General features: G+C 38.5%; 2 protein-coding genes across 2 annotated transcripts; both read right to left on the bottom strand.

The window, feature by feature from the left end:
- Nucleotides 1-3126: 3126 nt before the first annotated feature.
- abcb9 (ATP-binding cassette, sub-family B (MDR/TAP), member 9) lies at nucleotides 3127-14747 on the bottom strand. Its single transcript, XM_041786468.1, has 11 exons — nucleotides 13598-14747; nucleotides 12078-12192; nucleotides 9950-10080; nucleotides 9616-9821; nucleotides 9340-9537; nucleotides 9087-9215; nucleotides 8804-8992; nucleotides 6757-6930; nucleotides 6264-6423; nucleotides 3708-3844; nucleotides 3127-3575 (listed from the first exon to the last, which is right to left on the bottom strand). The coding sequence occupies exons 1-11, from the start codon at nucleotides 14253-14255 to the stop codon at nucleotides 3258-3260; spliced, it is 2415 nt and encodes an 804-aa protein (XP_041642402.1). The 5' UTR covers nucleotides 14256-14747; the 3' UTR covers nucleotides 3127-3257.
- Nucleotides 14748-15981: 1234 nt separating this feature from the next.
- On the bottom strand, nucleotides 15982-23836 carry zgc:113436 (uncharacterized protein LOC503528 homolog). Its single transcript, XM_041787868.1, has 8 exons — nucleotides 23489-23836; nucleotides 21589-21782; nucleotides 21389-21500; nucleotides 21140-21278; nucleotides 18079-18133; nucleotides 17719-17976; nucleotides 17517-17633; nucleotides 15982-16261 (listed from the first exon to the last, which is right to left on the bottom strand). Exons 1-8 carry the CDS (start codon nucleotides 23655-23657, stop codon nucleotides 16142-16144), a joined length of 1164 nt encoding a protein of 387 aa, XP_041643802.1. The 5' UTR covers nucleotides 23658-23836; the 3' UTR covers nucleotides 15982-16141.
- Between the last annotated feature and the right edge of the window lie 279 nt (nucleotides 23837-24115).

Raw genomic sequence — 24115 nt, 5'->3', positions numbered from 1 at the left:
ACATTTTGTTTTGTTCTTTTATATTTTTAGAGTTTAATTGGAAGTTTTTATTGCAAGGAAATTTTTGTGTAATTTAATGGATTTTTTTTATTTTCGGGGGAGTTTGTCTGGAAAACTTGCAGGTATTTATGTGTAAATTTAGGAAATGTGTTTTTAATTTGATCACAATGGGGGCGGGGCCTTTGAAATTTCAAGTATTTTGGGGATATTTTAGGTCATCTGTAAGCATGTTTGGGTTATTTTTCTGTCAATTTCATGGAAATTTGGGTAATATATTTGTACATTTTGGGGAATTTGCTTTGAGATATTAGGTGGGATTTGCTTTGAAATATTATGTGATGTTGTTTTAAAATTTTAGGAGAAATTTGCTTTGAAATTTTGGGGATTTTGAAAATTTTTAGGATATATATGGGTATTTAGGGAGATTTTTTTTTCAAATCAAAATTAAGGCTTTATATATATCCATATATGGTTTTTCCACTTTTCCTTTTAATTTACATGTATGTGTACACATGTACATTTACACATCCATATGTATGGCTTGATATATTGGAATTTCCCCTTGTGGGACAAATAAAGGAATATCTTATCTTATCTTATAAAGGAATATCTTATTTATATATGCATACACATGTATGCATATGTTTGTTTATATGTATATTTTTGTGTATATATGTACTTTTATTATCCTTTTTTAAAGTTTTGTTAATTTTTGTTTAATTTGCTTTCATTGCAGATCCAAGGACTGCTGGTGGTGGGATTGGGGGGGGAGACTTCACAGTAACTTTATGTCATCACATATATATTAATACTGATGTACTTATAGATATAAAAACCAAACAAAATTGTTTAAGCAAAAGAAAAAAATAAGGCTTTATGAAACAGTTTCACAGAAATATTTGGGGAATATTTGAAGAAATTTTGGGGTGAATTTTTACGATAAACTTTAAAAATATGTTTAAGAATTTTTCAATGAAATTTTAGGTAGTTTCTATTAAGTTTAAGCCCCTGTTTCTGCCACTGTTATGCCACTTTGAAACATTTTTGTTGCAACACCCATTACTGCAACTTTTTTTGGCTACTGTTTGCCAATTTTTGACACTGTTTTGACACTTTTTTACCACTTCAAACCCATGTTTGTTGTTTTTTATACATTTCTGCAACTATTTTCCACTGAACATCCATTTTGCTACTCTTTTGACACTTTTTGGCACTTATATACACCATATTTGCCATATTTTTGGCCCATGCTTGCAGCTGTTTTGCCACTTTAACTAGTTTTTGTGGTTTTAAAAGTTTATTGCCAATTTTATTTTTTTTTTGACAATTTCTTTTTCACTTTGAATCACTGTTTGCTGCCCATCCCCCCTTTTGCCATAGTTTGCTGCCCCCCCCCCCCTTTTTTTGCCACTTTTATCTCAGTTTTGCCATTTTAACACCTTTCTGCAACTTTTGGGGGGGCAACTTTAAACCCATTTTTGCCCCCTCTTGCCAGTTTTAACCCATTTTGTCACTATGCAATTATTTCCCATTTAAGTTTTAAATGTTTTTTTTTCTTCTTCTTCATTTTCAGGCATCATGACATTTGTGCACATCATTGCTTAGCTATGTAGTCTGACATTACTTTCCAAATGGTTTAGTTCAGTTTTCCCTTCCGCATAGTAAACATCACCAATAAAAAGGTAATTCTGTTTTAAGGAAAGTGGTTTACATTTGGTCATATTTTACTACAGCATTAATAAATGAAATTCATCTTTTGTTGTTTTGGTTATTATTCAGGTAGAAATATGAAGAATTCAGAAGACCTCAAAGGTTCCCTAATTTGGCTGGGCCCAAGAAAGTTCTCCCGTTTATCCCCCCTTATGGGCAGCTGTGGTGCCAATAAAGATCGAATGAATGCATGAAAAAACACTGGTCACTGATATGTTTATTCATTTATTGCTCAAATGTAACCCTGTACTCTTATTGGACGAGTGAGACAAATAACTGCATCATTTTACCGGGGTCACCGAAACTGATACCAACTGATTAAAGTTTCTGACTAACTTCAACTTCCAACACAATCAATCTGACCTCTACTTGCATTTTCTCCAACATTATAGATAAGGTGGTGACAGGCCTCTTTGATCAGCCTGTCTTCTCAGTGTCGAATGTCTGGTTCACTGACATTACTATCATCAGCACCAATACGACGTATGCTTTTAACTAGAAATGGGGTCGTTCGACTTTTTAACACATATTTCTATCCAGGATTCACTGAAATTGGCTTCATCACACATTTTGGTGTCTCGGCCCACCAGTTTAGACCCAAGGGCCAAGACAACATAGGTAGGCTCTGATGTTTTCTGCTTTATAACCTTAATATACTGTAGTTTATAACACTTAAAACCACCGACTGACTTCAAGAGCATGTGCCTTTAAGCAGAAAAGTATTTAAAGATAAGCTAAAAATATAAATAAATAAATTAGCTTTCACTCAGCACTGATAATAATGTCTTAATATAGTAAAAAATGTTGTTGGCTTACAGTTATTTTTCTTTTTTCTTGGGACTATATATATATTTTTTTTTGATTCATAGATGATATCAATGTATGTATGTGTATTGGATCATTAGCATTGGTGCCAGCATCTTGGCTAACAGTTACTTTATTTTGGAGCTGAAGGTGTATCGAGCTATTATCAGGTTCTGATGATGGAATGATTTATGTATTTGTGGTACTTTTTTAACCACTTCTACCACATTTATCCCATTTCTGCCACTTTTTAAAACCGTTTTTTGGGAGGAAAAAGAATGAATGACGGCTCAGTTAAAGACCTGATGTCTTGCTTCCAGACACCCTTGAAACCATCTCCACTGCCCAGTGGTTGAGTATGCTTGACCTGAACCTGCAATGGACTGTTTGAATAGAATGTTACACCATTCAGCATAACAATTATTCATACTCCTTATGGACCTTATGTCTGGGTTAGCCTGCAGTGGGAGACCTGCCTCGTGTAACTGGATAAATCATAGTGCCAAGCAGTGCGACAGCACAGTGATGTAGTGAAGGACACTGGCTGTAAACCTTGTGTATTGATTTGTCTGACTTCTTTATTTAAAAAAAACTCTTCAGATTGAATTGGGTATGAGTTTAATTGAAATAGCAGCATATATTTCTTAAACAGTACATTTAGTCTCAAGTCAATAACTCTGATCAACCTTCAGAAGTATTGAGTTAACAGTGCATTTCAGTTTTAGACAGTCCAGCATCTATCCTCAATAGCGCATACTGCACTCAGACTCGCTGGTGCTGCTGCTGCCTCGTCTTCTTTGTTGTCCTGCACCATCTGACTTCCAGCCTTGGTTTTTTGGAGTGTCCAGTACTTGAAGATCTGTCTCCATGCCAAGGACCTGCCTCTGCACCAGCTTGTTATACAGTCCCCCACTTGCCATCAGCTGACTGTGAGACCCCTGCTCAGCAACCTGACCTTTGTCGATCACAATTATATTGTCTGCCTTTTCCACTGTGCTTAGCCGATGGGCAATCACCAGTACTGTGCGTTCTTGCATCAGTTTGTTCAGAGCCTGCTGAACCTGCAGAAGATACAGCAGAAATTAACATATTGATCCCTGAACCATTCAACACATTTAAATGACTCTTCTGTAGCATTTGTGGACCCCCTAATGTACATCATTTTCTCTTGGCTTTTGAAGTTTTTCACTTACTAAGTGTTCACTCTCTGCATCCAGGGCACTGGTAGCCTCGTCAAGAATAAGAACACGAGGATTACGGATGAGAGCTCTTGCAATTGCCACCCTCTGTTTCTGCCCTCCAGACAAGTGGGTGCCTTTCTCACCAACAACTGTGGAATGATAGGGAGAAAGCTGCATGAATTTGGGCACTTTTCAAGTAAAGATTGGCCCACAATCCAAAGTAGAATTTTTACCTTTTGCTAATTAAACTGCCAAAAAGTAAAGTGCAGGGCACAAAGGGGTTGTATTAAATTTTTCATAATTCTTAGGTGACATTTAGGTGCAACAAGAATAAAAACTATCAGAGTGCCATCTCCCATTGCCTGTAAAAGTAAAGTAAATTAGAAAATTAAGTGTACTGTTGTTCTTATCCTTAAAAAAGATCCAGCTCAGACCAACTCACACAGCATCTCTTCTTCCATTTAACCCATCTCCTGGCATGATACACAGTAAATGAAATTAGATAATGCATGGATAACAGTTACATTCACTTAAGCTAATGGCAATTGCCTCAGGAGTAAAACATACACACCAGTTGCACCACTTGTGTAACATATGGCTCCTTGTCTCTATGAATGTAATTCAATATTATGCCATCAACCTAAAGCCTTTTAATAAATTCAAGGCTATGTTAGCCTTGATACTTGGCCATTAAGATTTGCCAATAAAAAGTATAGAGACAAGATGGCAAGCAAGCAAGGTCCTTTGATGAAGAGAAATTTTGCACCAAAACACAATGCACCAGAATAAATGGAAGTGAGTGGATTATATCTTCTAAAATGATGATGTTGAATCAATATTATTCTCTTATTTGAACTACTTATATGTATTTCAAATTCATGTGCATTGTTTTTTTAAGGAAATATTCAAGGTTTGGCAATTAAATAACAAGACTGCACTTACAGGATAAAACCATGTGGTTCACAGTCTCACTGAGTGTTATATATTGAAGGTTGGGTATTCACACAACTGCTGCAAGTTTCCAATAAATGGCCTCTTAAGTTCACTGCTAGCTACTGATTGAAGTAGATGTGTTTTTGCTAAGGTGTCAGAAAATAATTAGCTAAAAAGTTGAGCAACGCATTAACCTGAAATTTTTGGTGAAATTGAGCAAGACAGCAGCTGAATCCTTTGGTACATTAACTGAGGTTTATGGGGACTGTGTGTTACGTGCACGTGTGTTTGAATGGCACAAAAGATTTAGTGAAGACAGAGGGGATGTCTAAGACAATGAACGTTACTGGTGCGCCTATATGCCAAAAACTTCTGAAAACATTCACCAATCTGAATTGTTGAATGGAGCATGACAATTTGAACATGACAAAAATGTGTGCTAAAGTTGTCCCAAAATGTCTGACTCCTGATCGAAAGGAAAAAGACAAGACATTTTGGAACAAATTGAAGGAAACACCATTTTTTAGAGTAAATGATGAAGCAAAAGGTGGGGGTGGGTGGGTGGGCTTGAGGGAATGTTTTTATTTTGTCTATGTAAAGCACTTTGAGTTACATGTTATGTATAAAAAGCGCTTTATAAATAAAGTTTTATTGACTGATTGATGTGATGAATCTTGAATCTTCTAATACGATCCTGTCAAAGTGGCACTCCAATAGGAGAGATAGAATTTAGGTTCCAAAGGGGTCAATGGTAAATCAACACTATTAAAAACAGGTTCTAGAAAAACATTGTCAGAAAGTCTGAGAAAGAGACATTTGTGGTAAAATGGCTGCATTCCTCATCAAGGCAACACACAGCTCATACTGAGCTCTTAGTAAAACAGTTTCTGGCCCAAAAACAAATCACAGTGCTTGATCACCCTCCCTATTCACCAGACTGTGTCAGAGTGAACAAAAGAACCACAGAGGCTCTGAGACAACTGTCTGAGTAAGACCTACTGCACTGCTTTGATGAGTGAAGACCTGAATGTAGGTGTGGTGATGCAGATTGAAATAGAAAAATATTGAAAAATGTTTATTTTCAATAAAATTGTATTACAGTGTTAGTCCTGTTTATCAATAGCCATACCTTGTAAAGCTCAGATGTAAAATAACAGCTGAACAAGTTACCATCTGATTCTAAGCAGGCAACAGCAGCAGGAGACAGAAACTATGTCCTTTAAAGAGAATACTGTAAACTACTGTTACTATTAAAACATCAAAAATGACAAAAGCTCTGCAGTACATTTTCAGAAGCTTAGCTCAAGTATTTCTTGTTCTCTGCAGCATGAAAAAATATTGGCTGTTTCAAATTACTATTCAGATAGTATAAAGTATAATATATCAGGTTTTTATGAGTGACATGACTAGCAGTATATTTTGATCTAATTAAGCCTCTTCTTTGCCAACTGTTGAGACTTGAATGTTTTTGTGAGTTAAAATGTAAATGTAGGACTTTCACTTCTTAAATGACTGATGTAAAAGACCTGAGAACTCTTTTAACAGTCAGGAAATGGATTTGCATTATAGATTCTCTTCATATTTCATTCCATCAACACTGATGGCAAACTTTTACAGAAAAAAATGATTGCATACTTGTCTCATAGCCTTTAGGGAAGGAAGTGATGAAATCATGAGCATTGGCTTTAATAGCAGCCTCCACTACAGACTCCATAGGGATGTCAGTCAGGCCATAGGTGATGTTCTCCTTAACAGTTCGGGCAAACAGAACAGGCTCCTGGCCCACAAGAGCTACCTGCAGAAAAAAACAAATGAATTCATTGTGTGACTGATTGGATTAAGTACCATTGACAGTACTTAGGGTGATATGCTCCATATCATTCACATTATCAGCACATTAGTTAATTTTGTGTCAATACAATACTGTCATGAGATCACCAGATCAAAGGTTAAAAGACATCTCCAAAAATAATGTTTTGGAATAAATTGTGTCCCACTTTTTGTTTGGAAATACCCTGGCTATTTGAAATAAAACCTAACAATGGACATGATTTTCACTGAAAATGGCACACAAACTAAAACCAGTCTTTATCATCAATCAGCGATAGAACTGACTGTGTAGCTTGACCTTGGAGTGGAGATAGTCATGCTGGAAAATCTGAACAGGTTTCCCGTCTAGTAGCACTTGGCCTTCTAAAGGAGGGTAGAAGTTTTCCAGCAGATTTACACAAGTACTCTTTCCGCTGCCAGAAGTTCCCACAAGGGCCGTCACTTCTCCAGACCGAAGAGTAAATGACACATCCTGTAACACACATAAATTCAGGAAATTAATTATTTTTGGAATAAAAAAAATTGCAAACTGCCTACAATGAAAAGTTGAAAACTGAATCAACGTTCCCAGGTATTTAATGATCGTCCCTCCACTACATCTTTTCTAAACTGCTCCACCTGTTCACAATCATTAAGGTCCTCTTTGTACCACCTTCCCAAGCTCTTCACTGGCTTCTCCCTAACTTCTTCCTCATCTACAAAAAACTTCCTCTCAACTATTCTCCCTCTAGATACTGAGATTGCTCTGGACTTACTAGACTTGATCTTCATGATAGCCCACTTAAATTCTTGTTCAGCCTCTCCAGTAGCCTTTTTGTACATGGCTGTGTTGTGGTGACCAGTGTCAGCAATGACTTCCATCACCATTGTGAACACTAGAGGGGAAATTGGGCACCCTGCCATGATACCTATCTATAGTCTTTGCCAGCCTGTTGTGAAATTTGCAGAACTTATTCACATCCTAACATCTCTGAAATATGTTTTCACTAAATGTACCACTACATCTGGTACTCAAGTCAAACGTCTTCCAGATAAGACTATGAGGTACCGACCCAAACGCATTCGCTAGATTGAAAAATACTTAGTGTAACTCCCTATTCTCCGTCTTAAGCCGGCTGTACACTGTGAGATTTTCCTGTGATTGAGCCATGAAGCTGGAGCCCCATGACTCCCTTTGGATCGGGAATCGTTACTTGTGCTGTGTACAGGGGCGACGGCCGACCACAGCCTGACTATGACCGTATGACCTGCTTTCAACTGGTTGGGAGGATTTCTGGCATGTTTGATAGTTTGGTCGTACGACTCCAGACACTTCAGAACGCGAGCAGAAACGCGAGCAGAATAAACAACTTTGGGGGATTGTTTTCCTTTGTAAATGGTCAGACAATGTCCTAAATTACCATGACAACAGCTGAAATAACTTTCTGATGCACCTCCACCCCCCGCTATGATAGTAAATAAACAAGCAGAAAATAATCCTCTCCGCGGACCTGCCGCTCACACAGAGGTGATGCTGTTTTTGTGTGTGAGACAGAGAGAGATAGCAAGAGAGAGAGACAGAGAGAAAGTGGGAGAGATGGAGGGGGGAGAGAGAGAGAATATGACTGGAAACACTTCACCCTCAAACCCTGAGACTTTTTTAAAAGGAAACTCTGCAGGTTTCTGTCACAGTCCGTCCCAACTTTAGTCACACAGAGTGAGCACTCAGGTTGTGCACAACCGTCGGATCGAACAGTGTGAGCACACAACTCGTGCATGATGGTCATGCATTGTGAACGATTCAGTCACACATTATGAGATGACATTCTGCCATGACTGTTGTACACCTGGCATTAGCTACCTAAACTTGGTGCCAAATCATGCTTGTGTGTTCTATGCATCTGCTTTCTACACTGTTGTCTCTGTTAATCTATTCATTTCTAAATAACTAGATAACCTCTGTGCCATGAGACTAAAGAAAATTTTCCCCTCCACATTCAGGAGTGAGATGGTACAAAACTGGCTTGGATCAGAGGACTCCTTTTCCTTAGGAAACAGGATTCCCGTTGCTCTACACCAGGCTTTTGGGATAGACGGTTTCTCCCAAACTAACCTTAGGAACTGCCACAGACACCTAAGGACATCGGGCGTGTTTTTATTAACCCTGTAGGGGACTCTGTTTGGCCCCGGGGCTAAACAAGCCTTTGCACACCTCACTATATTGTGCACTTCCTTCCACCTTGGTGGTCTAACATCCATAAATTCTATCTTTCCTAGTGGTGGCATGTCAGGGGGAAGGCCCAACTCCCGATTCTGTTCTGAAGCCAAACTGATCAGTTTTGGTTGTAAAATCCCCAAGAACAAACCTTCAGAATTGGAGTTTCAGGGCGAGTTGGGTAGGCAAATGTGATGTTTTTAAATTCAACTAGACCAGTTTGAAGGTCAGGAGCTTCTGTGCCATTAGCTGGGTGTTTTGGTTTTCTGTCCAGGTACTCAAAAACCTTCTCGGCTGCTCCAACTCCTTGCATGAGTCCAGTGTAAACTGATGCAATATTCTGTAGGACAGATTACAAAACATACACATTAAGGGCATAAGTGTCTCACAGGTATTTTAATGCAACCTAATTTATAATAAAATTTGTGAAATACCTCCAGACATTCTCCCAGTTCAAGCATATATATGAAAAAAGATAACAAGGCACCGCTAGTCATCTGATTGGTTACTACCAGGTGACCACCATAATAGAGAACAGCTACCTCTAAGGCGAGCTCTGAGATCTGAAAAACACACAAACTGCTGTTAGTAATCTGCAATAAACAGGTATGAATATAGAAATATATATTTAACAAAAATCAAAATTCTGGCTCAATATCTTGACTAGAAGGAGCTGCTGATACCTACACAGCTGGACCACATGTAGCAAGCATAGGCCAGGGCTTGTTTTTTATTTAGCTGGAACATTACCAGCAGCTTGGCATAGTAGTTGTCGGCCTCCCCACATTCATTGGCAAAGCTTCGCACTGTCCTCATGGCCGAAATGGTTTCTTCTGCAACTTTATTTGCTTCTGCAAGGGTTGTTTGCACCTCTTTGGTCAATTTCTGGAAAAAAATATTGCATCGTTTCAACAATTTTTTTCTGCTAGCTGTATCATTCATATGGGCATGAAAGTAGTTTACCTTGTAGTAATCGCCATAAAGGTTGGATATGAGGGCAATGAAAGGGAATCCCATAATGGTCACTAGTGTAAGCTTCCAGGACATCCCAAACATGAAGATGAAGAAGCCCACGCCCTTGATGGTGCTTCGCATGAAGATATTAACATTCTGTGAGATGAGGTCACTGACCTGGGTGGTGTCAGCTGACAGACGGGAAATTATGTCACCTACAGGGAGATATTAGCAAATAACGGTATTAAAAAGCTTGTTGTTATCCTAAGGAGGAACCATATGCCAGTAGGCAGCCAATTTTATGGATGAAGGGAAGGATGAATGTGAGGTCTATCTGTATCACCTGTATGGTTTTCATCAAAAAAGGCAATTTCCTGCCTCATCAGAGTTCTGAAGAGATTGTTCCTTAGCCGAAGATTTAATCTTGCAAAAGTCAGTGTGAAGACTCCTCCACGTACCCCCATTGCAATTGAGCTGAGGAGAGGGGAAAGTCACTTCAAGAAAGTGGTGAAACATTTACAAGAACTGTTGTTCTACTCCGTTTGGCCAAAGCAACCCACCTGCCAACAAATCTGTGTACTGTGTGTGCGTGTGTGTAGATTAAACTTTAATCTACATTAATCTCATTAATCACCATTAAATAAAATCCACCACTGGTGTACAAAAATCTTTTTAGCCAAATTAGTTGCAGGTTTTATTGTCCCTTTCCAAAAACTTTGGTTGAGCCAGGTCAGTGTCTCCCTGCAGCCACCATGATATAAACTAAGTCCACCACTGCTACTTAATGTCTCACTTCACTCTAAATAAAGACAATGTTAAAACCTAGTATATGGCTGACGGCAACTATCATGGTTGCCTGTTGAAATGCCTGACTGAATTGTGTATTCTGGCAGACTGACTGGTTTTTAGGGTGTGTAACTGTGTTGTTCTTTAAAACATATAGCCTTGTCAACAGAAACACGCCAGAATGACTGAATATATTTCATCATCTCTGAGATTCATCTGGGAAAGCTCCCATAAAAAGCGTGAAACTTGATGCCAAGGCCAGTCAAGAGACTTGCAAAAACATCCTCTCTGACAAGACAAGCTTTTGGTGTGGTTCTGTCCTCTGGTTTTAAAAAGAAATGTGGTCCAGTTCTGGTTAAACTGCCACTTTCCTAGAGCTAACTGCTACTACAGCAACCCCTGGATACACCGGAAAACCCCACGGTAATGACCGCAAACCCATGCCAAAACAGCACAGGCTTTCAGTGTTGCCCTCTGCGCTTGTTTTAATAAAGACACATCCAGTCCTGACAAAAGTGCCGTCAAGGCTAAGTCTGAGCTAATCACTCTACTAGCAGCCTTTGTGCCTAAGCATTTATACAAGAAACCCTTTCCTTCCATCATATGCTCATGCCGAAGCAGGTCAACAGAAGAGCAAAAACATCTTTCCCAACATTAAAAGCTTTTAGGGTTGTTTTTTCTCTTTATTTCATATAGAAACATGGTCCAGTTCTAGTAAAACAAACGCAATGCTAAAGCTTTATCTGAGGTAAATACTGCAGTGGAGGCAGCCATTATTGAGGGCTTTCAGTACAACTAAACCCCGCCCATATCACTACTCTGTATGTATGGCTGTGGAAGAAGAGTCACTCAGTCAGTCAGTCACATACAGACCCATGTGTAGAGCTGACCTCAGCGGTCAGCCAAAAACTCACAGACGGCTCAGTGGACAAGTCAACAGACTAATACAACATTCAACTTTTCACTGTTCACTTATTTCCTTTCTAGTCCATAACAAGTTCATTTTTTCTTGTTAAAGTTCATGTCAAAATCTTCAGTCTACCAGTAAAAGCAGGCCTGTATCCAAATTGGAAGTTTATTACCCTTAGTGTAAGACTGTAGAAAAATCCAAAATACACAAACCAGTTTTGAATGCAAAATAGTGGAATTTTTAAATGCTATAAATTGGGTGTGAATAATCATGATTAAAGCTGCACTTCTGTTTTGATTCTGCTGCTTAGACACTGCACCCTTTAGGTTAAAGAGGAATGCCATTAAACTTTCTTTTAGTGTTCAGTTCAAAAGCCATTATCCATGATGGTAGGGGGTACAACAGGTTTTGCAGCACCATATGCTGTTAAGTAGATGTTTTCAGGGAAGGTCTTGTTTTCTTCAACAGGAATACCGAACAACATTCTGCACAAATTACAGCAGCATGACTCTGAAGTAAAAAGCCTTGGAGCAAAACCAGCCTGCAGTCCTAGCTTGTCACCCACTGAAAATATTTGGCAAATTAACTTTTAACATTTGTCTTTGTGCTATTTTCTATTAAATGTGATATTCTGGTGTTTTTTAAATCATCATCTTTAAGTCAATTTTTAAGGTTGTGCCATCACTCATTACAAAAGGGTGGCTACAGTGTAATTAAATGTCCTCTCAGTTGCTGTTCTTGTGAATAAAAGATGATTAAGTTCTTTTCAACTTACCTGGTTAAGGCCAGTACTGACAGCATGATCACAGGCTTGGCAAAATGCTCCATGCTCCTGTCAGACACAATGCTGTCTATTGCTTTCCCATAGTAGAGGGGTATGAAGGCTTCACCTTCAAAGAAAAGACGGAAATAGTTGGTAACTTTAACTAACTTGACCAGTAAAATGACTTTTATGCCTTTGATAAAAACTTACAGCATAAATTGTCAACTCTATATTCTATTCTACCAACAATAATATATACTCTGCTTCAGTTTTAAGTTGTAAGGATGCTTATTTTTGTTCTATGAAGTAACTTCATTTCAAATTTAATAACTGAAGACAAACCACTATTAATGTGACATTCAATAGGACATGTTTTTTTTGTAAAATATCTTGTGATATTTCATATATAATATGACTAGGGCTGTCAAAATTAATCCAGTTAATTGTGATCAATTAAAATCCAAATTTAGTGCACTTATACTTTTAACTCGCATGCTTTATTGTCCCTTTCATCACACTTTGGTTAAGGCCCCAACAGCATCTCCCTGCAGTGAGGGTAATCTAAACTAATCCATCACTGCTTCTTGATGTCTCATTTCACTTTTAGAAAATCTCACAAAGCTCAGAGGACAAGACAAAAGTCATATGCACCCTCTTCATTATATCTATTCCACGTTCAATCTATTGCAAGTTCCTTTTTCCATGGCTAAGTCTATGTGTAATTCTTTGATCTACCTCTAAAGTCAGTGTGTTACAAACAGGAAGTCAACAACCCTAAGTTAGAGACAGTAAAACAAATCCAAAATGACACAAATACAGTTTAAAATGCAAAATAGTGGGATTTTATAAGGCAATAAGGGGTGCAATTAATTGTGATTAACTACAGAAATTCTGGGATTAGTTTGCAGTATTAAGGGATTTGTTGGACATTTATTCTACACAAGACTAAACTTTAAAGCACACTTTAAACTTGTTTTTTTTTTTTTACAATAAACTTTTTGATCTCTACCGCTACTTGCAACCTCTTTATTCTACCTTTTTATTCTGCGCCATTTAGAGCTTGGCAATTAATCGAAAAATAATCTAAACCAACATTTAGAGCCTATTACTGACAAAAACCTGCCATGTCAATTATTTTAATTTTTTTCCCTTGCAATATCTCTCTCTAATAATGCACCACCCCCTTAAAAACAAACTCCTAGCTGTGCAGTCACATGACAGGCAGCCAGGTATTCAACTGTGTATTTTGATTTCTGTTGTCTCAATAAATACTCATTTTTTGTTTTTATCGCTGCATGTTCCTCTCAGTTATTCGTTTTAAAATTATACTAACATTTACAGAGCAGAGTCAGAGGTTGGGGGTAGAATGATCGTTAATTAATCATAATAGAGGTAAAAAGCCCAATTTATCGTGATTTTTGCTATAATTGCCCAGCCCTAGCACCATTACAATAATATAGTCTCAATCTTTTTTTAGTACAGCAGACTAAACTGTGACTGGACGGTTTAAAATAGATTCTGAAGACACTCACACACAGCAGAGATCACGAGAAAAAGGACGGCCACTGACAGCAGCCCTCCGTCCTTTTTGCAGTATGCCAGCAGACGTCCCAGCGTTGCCCCAGTGCTCGTCTTGTCCTCCTTTTTTACCTTCTTTTTCGTTTCACAATCCCCCTCTTCCTCAGCATCCACCTCCACCAGCCTTTCTGTGTCCTCAAAGCCTCCTTCATCCTCCCTGTTGCAGTTGATGTGAAGGCTTGTTGTGTTGGACTTCCTCCCTAGCAGCTTCCAGAGCAGCATGACACCTATACAGGAGGCACAAGTCCAACAAACCAGGCCCAGAAACCATGGCTGATGCTTCAAAGGAGCCAGCTCGATTAACATCAGCATCTTGGCCAAAGTGTAAGTGATAACAACCAGACAGAGGAAGAGAACGATGATGGTGAGTTGGGCTACCCTCAATGGGCCATCTCTCCTATTCAATGACACCCCTATGGAGGCTCCCAGTAGGATGGAGGCTCTCAGTAGTGCAGTCCCCCAGAGGTCCAGTGCTGACTGGAGGATGTCAAAGTTCGTAGCATCTTTTCTGAATATGCTCAAGTGTGACCCCTGTGCGTATAGGACTGTAGTGATGAACAAATCCAGACAGGTATACAACACTGTGCATATCACAGATAATGTGAAGCCCATGCTGATACCCAACACAGTTTTATGGAGTTAAACAATACTAACCTTTTGTTACAAACATGTAGTATGTAGCCTAGTCGTGCTCGTGACTGTAGACAACAGAAATAGTCAAAGTCCGTCTAAATTACGGGTATAAAAGTAGGTGCAGCTATAGATGATCAGCCAGCAACGAGTCGACAGAGTGATGTAAAAATGCTGCAATACTTTTAGCTAGCTATTTCCGTGTTCAGCTGTCAGAGCGGCACCGTTGCCACAGTCTCTCTATCTATAATTAAAGACACAGGAGATTCGTTCTGGTACTCGCCGGTCGGACAGGAGCCTCACATCAGAGCGAAGGTTGTTTTCGTGGAGTGATGCGGTCCTGAACAGTGGTTGAGATATCTATACAGAGATCGTATACGAAGTTCTGAAGACGTGGCAGGTATCTTTAACGCGGAGTGTCATACACCTTAGGTTGACTCCTACTGATATACCATCCCTGCTATATTCCTCTGACCTCGGATGCTCAGGATAGCCTATGCTGGATAGCTCCTCCCACCAGGTAGGACGTGAGTGTTCAAGCACGGCGAAACAAAAGATACCAAGATAGTGTTTAAAACTGACAGAGGGCTCCTTCGTTGCAAAGGAAGACTTTGTTGTCAGTATAAATAATATACAAGAAAGTTATCAGAAAAACGGTAAGAGGAATTGTTTATAATCTTATTTAACAGCCTTATTAAAAAAATAACTTTGTTATCGGTTAAAAAAAGTAAAAATGACCATCACTATTTTAGACGTCTTTATTTTCGGGCTACTACAACAAACTCACAATAATATGGAATACCATTTCCGCCAAATAAAAAAGAAAAAAATGTGAAAGTAAGGCAATCCTTGAAAAAAAATCCTAAATAATAGTTACGAGATGAAAAGTTGAAATTATGAGTTAAGAAGTCATAATTATGAGATAAAAAGTCGAAATTATGAGATATAAAGTTATAATCATTAAATAAAAAAATCAAAATTATGAGATAGTCAAAATTAGGAGATTTAAAAAAAATTATGATAAAAACTGCTATATGATAATTTCGACTTTTTATCTCATAATTTCGACTTTTTTTATCATCATTATTATGACATAGGATGCTTTTTTTTAATGCCTAATTTTCAAGTTTTTTTCTTTTTTTAAGTGGCAGAAATGGGCTTCCATATAATTAAGCATTTAAAGTCCGGCAATGAAATGCTGAGAGAGGCATTAAGATGAGAACTGGATGAAAAAATGGCTGACAATCTTCATGTTTAAGTGTCCTTACACTCAAAGGTATTAGCTGGAGGAGGTTAGTATACATTAATGTTTTGATGAGTACTTAGGCACCAGTTTGGCTCTTTATTCAGCATCTCCCCAATGACCATGCACATGCCTGTTTGAAAGGATGAGTGTGAAAGAGCTTGGATTGATGTTAGAGGGCTAAATATGATAAGTGCAGCCCATCATCTGTAGCCTGTTAAATTCATGTGTTCAACTAAATTCATATAGCCTGTCTTAAGGTTGCACAATGAGTAGGTAAACCCCAATCCTGTTCATGTAATTGAAAACTTACCTTTTGGTGTTTTTTTGTATTGATAACACTTTTCAAAGTGCTGTAAGTGCATATGAAATGGTTAAACATATTTCAATTAAACTGTTCGGTCCATTTAAGTGTGCTTTTAAAACAAGTGGTGTGCAAATGCCCAGGATCACAACATAAATAGGTAAAAAAAAAAGTCATTTATTTAGGTTCTTGTTGGCTGCCATTTCTTTTGACAGATGATTCAGTTTTTTTAAATCAACCTTGCACCAACCAACAGTTTTCAGTTGTTACCACTTGAACAATATCTGGATTCCCATCTTCTGTCTTTGACTTCGATCCTCCTCAGTTGACACAAAACAGAGGATCATTAATTTCAAAGTTCATTGTAGGGATGTTGTGTGTCCTGCGTTTGGCGTTTCTCTTCTTCTCTTGCTTATAAGATGCATTCATATTAGCTATAACCTAGAGGACATAAACATAAATGAAAAACAAGAAGGACTTTTTTAAAAATAACATACATATTTATTCTTTGGCTATGTGTTTTTAACAGTGCTAGACTGGTGGAGATAGAAAAATCCAATTTACAAGTTAATCACAGATTAGGATAAAATGATTAGCCCCCCCTAGGCAAATTTCACTTTTATAAACATATTTCCCAAGTGCTGTTGAACAGAGCGAGGTTTTTTTTTTTTTACAGTTTTTTTAAACATCCTAGTTTTATTTTGCTTAATTTTTTTATTTGCATACAGAAACAAAATTACCTGACCCATAGCACAGACCACTGTTGTAAACTGATGTGCTTTTACTTTGTAATACTCCAAGCTTGTAAAATCAAGTTAAACCGAGGGTTATCTAATTTACACACGGTATTAAAACTTCAGTAGGGTTTGAGCTGTGACTGAGAAAGTATCATGGGAAAAACAAAAATCAGTTTAGACTTGGAGAAGAATTGTTGATGCTCACAAAGCAGGAGAAAGACAGAAAGTTATCACAACATTTCCAAGTGTCAAGCACTGGAATGAGAAATATCAAGAAATTCAAAGACATCTACACAGTCCAGAACAAGCCTGGCAGAGGAAGGAAAAGAAAGATTTCAAAGACTGGAAAGAAAACAAGACATGTGTCTAAAGACCCCAGAACAACTGCAAAGGCACTAGTGAAGGACTTAGCCAAGTCAGGAACTGTAGACTCAAAGAAGACCATCACTAGAGCCCTGCACAGGAAAGAACCAAGAAAAACTCCACTTCTGCAGGAGAGACACCTTCAAGCCAGACTGAAGTATGTCAAGGAAAACCTGGAGAAAGATTGTGCGTGCTGACGTGAATCCCACTGAAAATCTGTGGGTGAACTGAGGTCAAAAGTTGATGCCAGAAGACGAGTCAGAGACTTGTTAAAAACTACAACAAACAACTGCAGGTTGTTACCCAGCAAAAAGGAGACAACTGACTATTAGCATCAGGGGGGCTAATAATTTTGACCCTGGTAGTTTTTTTTGGTAGTATATTTTTATTTCTATGTGCAAAGTAAAATAACACCCAGAATAAAACTAGAGTGTTTGGACTGTGTTTAAATTTATTTGCTCTAACAGCACTTGGGAAATGCTTATAAAGGAAGTTTTCATTGCTAATTTTGTCCTCATCTGTATTAACTTTAGAAACAGTCTAACTTTTAGGCTGTAAGGTCTGTAGTGAAAGCAGAAGCAAATTGTAACAATTACCAGCTGCTTCACAGAATTCTTCTGCTCCTGAATTAATGGCATATACGTCGAGGTCTTGTCCTTTGTGGAAGACTTGTTCTTCTGCTGGTCCTCAGGATTTGGCATGCTTAATCTGGTCTAGAGGACAGTTCTATGAATTAGTACAAACAAACTGAACCATTAGTTGTTTGGAATGAAGGTGATAGGGACAATTAAATCCTACCTCATTTGTTAAGTTATCTGTCCTGTTGAACATGAGGGAGTAAGGAGTGAACTTGGTTGTAGGATTAGTGGACGTCCTAAACAGAAACAGCACATGATCTAGGAAGTCGTCCCATTCAGTCTGTTTCTCTGAAACCATTCCCACAATGGCTTCCTTCAACAAAGGACTAGTGCAGTCATGGAGAGGGTTTAGCTGAGGTTGATGCACAGGAGAAACCTTCTGCACAATGCTCCACTTGTCAAACAGCAGCTTTGTTACCTAGAAAAACACCAGCATAAAACAATGAGAAAAATGATCCTAAAAAGGCGAAACATCTCTGACCCCTTTATTAATATCTTTATTTAATGACACGTATCTCACCTCATCACAGAAATCAGCACTCTGCATACACACAATTGTTTTAGGGGCTCCAAACCTGATAAAACAGAAAGCAGAAAAAGTTCAGTGTCAAGTTCCGAAAAAAGTTGTATTAATGAAGATAATTCCAAATCCAAAATCTTATTACAATGTCTGTATCCTGACTGAGGCCTTTAAGAATCACTGGACAAAGGATTATTTAGCTATGGAGGACATAAAAAGAGTCTCATGCACTGAACAAAGCACCACACTGGAAAATCCATCAAATACTTCACAAATACTTCAACAAAATTTACAGTGCATTGAGAAAGTATTCAGAACCACCTCCTTTATTGTTATGATGGCCTGATGCTACAGTGTAATTCTCAATCGGAGGAAGTTTGGCACAACCAAGACTCTTCCATAAGCTGGCCACCCAGCCAAACTAAGCAATCAGTGGCCTTAGTTAGAGAGGTGACCAAGAAAGTGGTCACTCTGACTGAGCTCCAGGGATCCTGTGTGGAGATGGGACAGAGTTTCAGAAGGACAACCATCACTGCAGCCCTCCACTGATCTGGGCTTTATGGCAGAGTGGCTAAAGCGAGGCCTCTCCTCAGTGCAAAACACAAGAAAGCCTGCTAGGAGTTTGCAAAAAAACTCAAAATGAAAGGCTTCTTGTTGCTACTTGCTTACATCACGACTCCGCCACTACCAAAAGAACTGCTCCTTGTCGCTGATTGGTCCTGTCACTTTCTAACAGGGCCCAAACGGTTCAGATGGGAGCTTTGCAAGATGGATTCGCCAGTGAGAAACATGAAAACGGGCGAATCCATCTGCTTTGCAAGGTCAGTTCTTTCCAATGTTCTTATTGTACCTATACTTAATACTTGAAGTACCTTAAGGTACTTTTCGTAGAGTGTCGCTCAGGTTCTTTTGACATGTATATACAGTCATGGACGAAAGTATTGGCACCCCTGGAATTTTTCCAGAAAACACACCATTTCTCCCAGAAATTGTTGCAATTACAAATGTTTTTGGAAAAAAAACCCTGAAACCAATGTCTTCCTATAACCACCAACAAGCTTCTTACACTTCTCAACTGTAATTTTGGACCACTCTTCTTCTTCAAACTGCTCCAGGTCTCTCAGATTTGAAGGATGCCTTCTTGCGACAGCAGTTTTGTGATCTCCATAGGTATTCAATGGGATTTAGATCTGAACTCATTGCTGGCCACTTCAGAACTCTCAAGTGCTTTGTCTCCAACCATTTCTTGGTGCTTTTTGAGGTATATTTCGGGTCATTGTCCTGCTGGAACACTCATGACCTCTGACACAGACCCAGCTTTCTGACACTAGGCCTACATTGCGGCCCAAAATCTTTTAATAGTGTCCAGATTTCAAGATTTCATGATTCCTTGCACACAGTCAAGGCACCCAGTGCCAGAGGCAACAAAATAACCCCAAAAAATCCTTGAACCTCCACCATGTTTGACTGTAGGTACTGCGTTCTTTTCTTTGTAGGCCTTATTCCATTTTCTGTAAACAGTAGGATGATGTACTTTTCCAAAAAGCTCTACCATAGTCTCATCTGTCCACAAAATGTTCTCCCAGAAGGATTGAGGCTTACTCAGGTACATTTTTGCAAACTCCAGTCTGGCTTTTTTATGTGTCTTTGTCAGCAGTCAGATTCTCCTCAGTCTCCTGCCATAGCGCTTCATCTCATTCAGATGACCACGTATGGTCCGAGCTGACACTTTTGCACCCTGAGTCTGCAGGACAGCCTGAATTTGTGTGGAAGTTGACTGAGGATGTTTATCCACCATTCCAACTATCCTGCGTTGCGTTCTTTTGTCAGTTTTTCTCTTCCATCCACATCCAGGGAGATTAGCCACAGTTCCATGGGTTATAAACTTCCTGATTATATTACACACAGTGGACAAAGGAATTTCAAGATCTCTGGAGATGGTCTTGAAACTTTAGATCGTTCATATTTTTCTTCAATTTTGCTTCTTAAGTCCTAAGACAATTCTGGGCTCTTCTTTCTCTTCTCCATGCTTGGTGTGACACACAAAGGTTGAGTCAACTTTTAGACATTCTAACTGGCTTGAGGTGTGATTTCTATATTGCCAGCACCTGTTACTGCCACAGGTGAGTTTAAATGAGCATCACATGTTTGAATTAAAATGATTTACCCTCAGCTTTAATGGGTGCCAATAATTTTGTCCGGCCCATTTTTTGAGTTTTGTGTAAAATTATGTCAATTTTGTCTTTTTTCTTTGGATTTTTTCCAATGTTCCAATGCACATAAAGGAAATAAACATGTGTATACCAAAAACATTTGTAATTGAAACAATTTCTGGGATAAATGGCATATTTTCTGGAAAAATTCCAGGGGTGCCAATATTTTCGTCCATGACTGTATGTAGTTGTTAATGTATGCGTGTGTATTTATCTGTGTATGGATGTATAGGTGTTTTAACAATGTACTACTAAGCATTTTTGTCTTTTCCAGGAACTCTTAAGAAATTTATTTTGAAGGTCGCGCCTGCCCTGCTTAGCATGCTTCCTGTACTAAGAGTGTTCTTTCACTCTTTGTTCACAACGTTAAAGAAGACTGCAAGTCAAAACGTTTCTGTTGTGACTACTGCCTTGCCTAAATACAGCTGCTTAAAAGGACATTTTTTAATGCTGACTTGACTTTTCAGTTGTAGCAATCAGTTTAATTTACCGTTGGTGGACTTAAATCAAAGTGTAGAAACATCTCAGCAAAGATCAAGAGAAACAGGGGGAACCTGAGCTACATTTCAAGAATTTCTGCAAAGGGTCGGAATACTTATGTCAATGTGATATTTTTGTTTTTTAATTTTTAATACATTTGCAAAAATTTCTAAACTTCTGTTTTAACTATGTCATGATAGGGTACTGAGTGTAGATTAATGAAAAAAATGATTTTATTTGACTATAGCATTCTTTTCTTATAATCAAAGGGGGTCTGAATACTTTCTGAATGCACTGTATATAGTGGTTGATATACCGGCTAAGACCTTTCAACTTACAAGTCCCTTGAACTTTGTGACATCATTTACCTGTATGTGCATGTGGAAATACATCTTGCAACTGAGAGAACATCCACCTTCTGAACGGGAAAAGCTTCTGGCCATTTACTAAAGTAATCAATGAGGACTATAACATTGGTGTTTCCTTGGTGGGTACCTGGAAAAGGCCCTGGTTTAAAAAAGAAAGGAAGATGAGGAACAGAGGCTAGGATGTCTAAAAGTGTGGAAAACAATTATACTGCAGAAAAATGTCATTTGATTAATGAATTTAAGCAAAACCTATAAAATCAATCCCAACAATGTCCCACGGTGCATCCACTTTTATAGGCCGGATGGTCCTTGTCAAGGTTTTAGTTTGCTTTGTGTGTTGACATTTTTCACACACTTTAATCTGAAAGACCAAACAGATGGTAAAAGTTAGACCTTGTTTGCACTATATTACAGTGATTAAAGTGCTGAATACATAAAAATGTTGATACCCAGTCTACCACATCTTTAATGATCCCCAACCAGTAGTATTTGCTCTGGATCCTGTTGACAGTCTTCTTCTGGCCCAAGTGATGTCCAATTTCATTAAAGTGGCAGTCAAGAAAAATCTTTCTCTTCCTCTCAGCCTCTATCACCACCTCCCTCTTAATGTCATTCTTTGATCCCACGTAGTATAGCTTGCCCTCTAAAGGGATAAAGGGTTGGAGAAAAAAAAAGGGGACAGGACACCAAGTGATACTTAAATTTTTAAGTCAAACATTTTTTCAATAGGATATTGTAATTTAGTTAAAGGTTCAGAGACTTCTACAGGACATATAGTAATGGACACAATGCAGCAGATATAGGAGCATGACAAAAAAATAGAATATCATGAAAAAGTTCATTTTTTGGTTTGATTTAATTAAAGAAGTTAATCATCCACATGTTTTAGATTCATCTCATTAAAAAGTGAAATATTTCAAAACTCTTTTTAAGTGTTGATGATTACAGTCACAAAAAAATTACAATATTTAAAAACATCAGTCCAAAAAAAGACTTTTGATACAGAAATGTTGACCATCTGGAAAATTCTGCACATTTATGCCATTAGTACTTGGTCTGAGCTGTTTTTGCACAAACTACTGCATTAGTGTAACGTATCATGGAGCCAATCAATCTGTGGCACTACTGGGGTGTTATGAAGTCCAGGTTGCTCTGATAGCAGCTTTCAGCTTGTCAGTATTGCTGAGTCTGGTGCCTCCCATCTTCCTCTTGACATTTCCTCAGAGATTCTCTACGGAGTTCAGGTCAGACCAGTTTTCTGGCCAATCAAACACAGTAACACCATGGTCAGCAAACCAGTTTCTGGTAGTTTTGGCTTCACTGTAGGCAGGTGCCAAGTCCTGCTGGAAAAAGAAATCAGAATCTCCATAAAGCTTCTCAGCAGATGGAAGTATGAAGGTCTCTAAAATCTCCTGGTAGATGGCCGACAGTGTTGACTCTGGACTTGATAAAGCACAGTGGACCAACAGCAGATGACATGGCACCTCAAACCATCACTGACTGTGGAGACTGAAAACAGTGGACTCCAAGCACCTTGGATTCTGTGCCTCTCTGATCTTCTTCAAGAACTCTGAGACCTTGATTTCAATGCAAAATTTAGTTCAATCTGAAAACTGGACCACTGAGCTATGGTCCAGTTCTTTTTTCTCCTGATCCCAGCAGGTGAGAAGGAGTTGCCCGTCACTGAAAACACAACACTTGTAGCCCATTTTCTGGACCCGTGTCTGTGTTTTGGTTCTTGATCCACTGACTCCAGCCTCGGTCCACTCATTGTGAAGTTCCGCTAACGTCTTGAATCTACTATATTTGGCAATCCCCTGAAACCTGAGCTCATCCCTGGTGCTTGTGCACCTTCTCTTAACACACTTTTCTCTTACAGGCAGCACTCTGAAACCCAGCCTGTCCTTTCTGCAGTGACCTTGTGTGGCTTACCCTCCTTGTGGAGGATGACAATGATGGTTTCCTGGACGTTTGTCTAGTCAACAGTCTTCCCCATGGTTGCAGTTGTGTGTACTGAACCCGAGTAAGAGTAATAACTGACAAGAAATTGGTATTTTCCCCAGTATCCTAATATTTTTAGTGTATTTTATATTTTTCTGAGTTGTAAGCTGTCATCAAATTTAATTTAAACAAAAAAACCTTGAACTTTTCCCTTTGTATGAGATGAATCTAGAACAATTGGAAATTTCTTTTTTTTTCAATTAAACCACAGTAAAACAAAAACAAAAACAAAAAACGCTTTCATTTTATTCTATTTTTTAGGTGCACAGGAATCGCCAGCTCAGAAAATGAAACATGTAGTAACGAAAGTATGAAGGGGTTAAGATAAGATTTTAAATTAACCCTTACCATCAATGATAAACTTCCGGGCATATCTCTTGAGATTCTTCTTCCGTAAAGGATTCGTCGTTTGAGGAAAAGAGCCTTTGGTCACAAATGTGTAAATGTCAAAGAGTTTGTTGGAGCTGGAATCAACCACTTCCTCCTCAGCTACTTGTAACGAATCCATGCTTAACATATCCTCTTAAATTGCTCCTAAAACGTAGTACACCGACGACTCCTTGAAGTCAAATTAACATTTTTTATGTTAAATGCCAACCTGCATGTTAAATAAAGCAGAAACAAGAAGGCATCAGTGATGGAACAACAAGTTAGCTACTATTATTCCAGAGGTTCTTCTTCTTCGCCCCTAGTTTCTTCTTCGTCTTCTTCTCTGAGCTAATGGCGGTTCGCAACCAACTTGTAAAGGTGCATATCACCACCTACTGTACAGGAGTGTGCAACTTCACGGTGACGTGCAGTGCATTCAGAAAGTATTCAGACCCCCTTTACTTTTTTCGTCTTATGTTGCAGCCTGATGCTACAGCAACATAAATAAATACATTTTAAAAAATCATTTTTATTGTCATTAATCTACACTCTACCCCGGCATGACTAATTGAAAACAGAATTTTAGATTTTTTTACTCAAATGTAT

The sequence above is a fragment of the Cheilinus undulatus genome, linkage group 5 (assembly GCF_018320785.1).
Source record: "Cheilinus undulatus linkage group 5, ASM1832078v1, whole genome shotgun sequence".
Lineage (NCBI taxonomy): Eukaryota > Metazoa > Chordata > Actinopteri > Labriformes > Labridae > Cheilinus > Cheilinus undulatus.
Note: the sequence above shows the minus strand (reverse complement) of the source record. Positions and strands in the feature narration are given on the sequence as shown.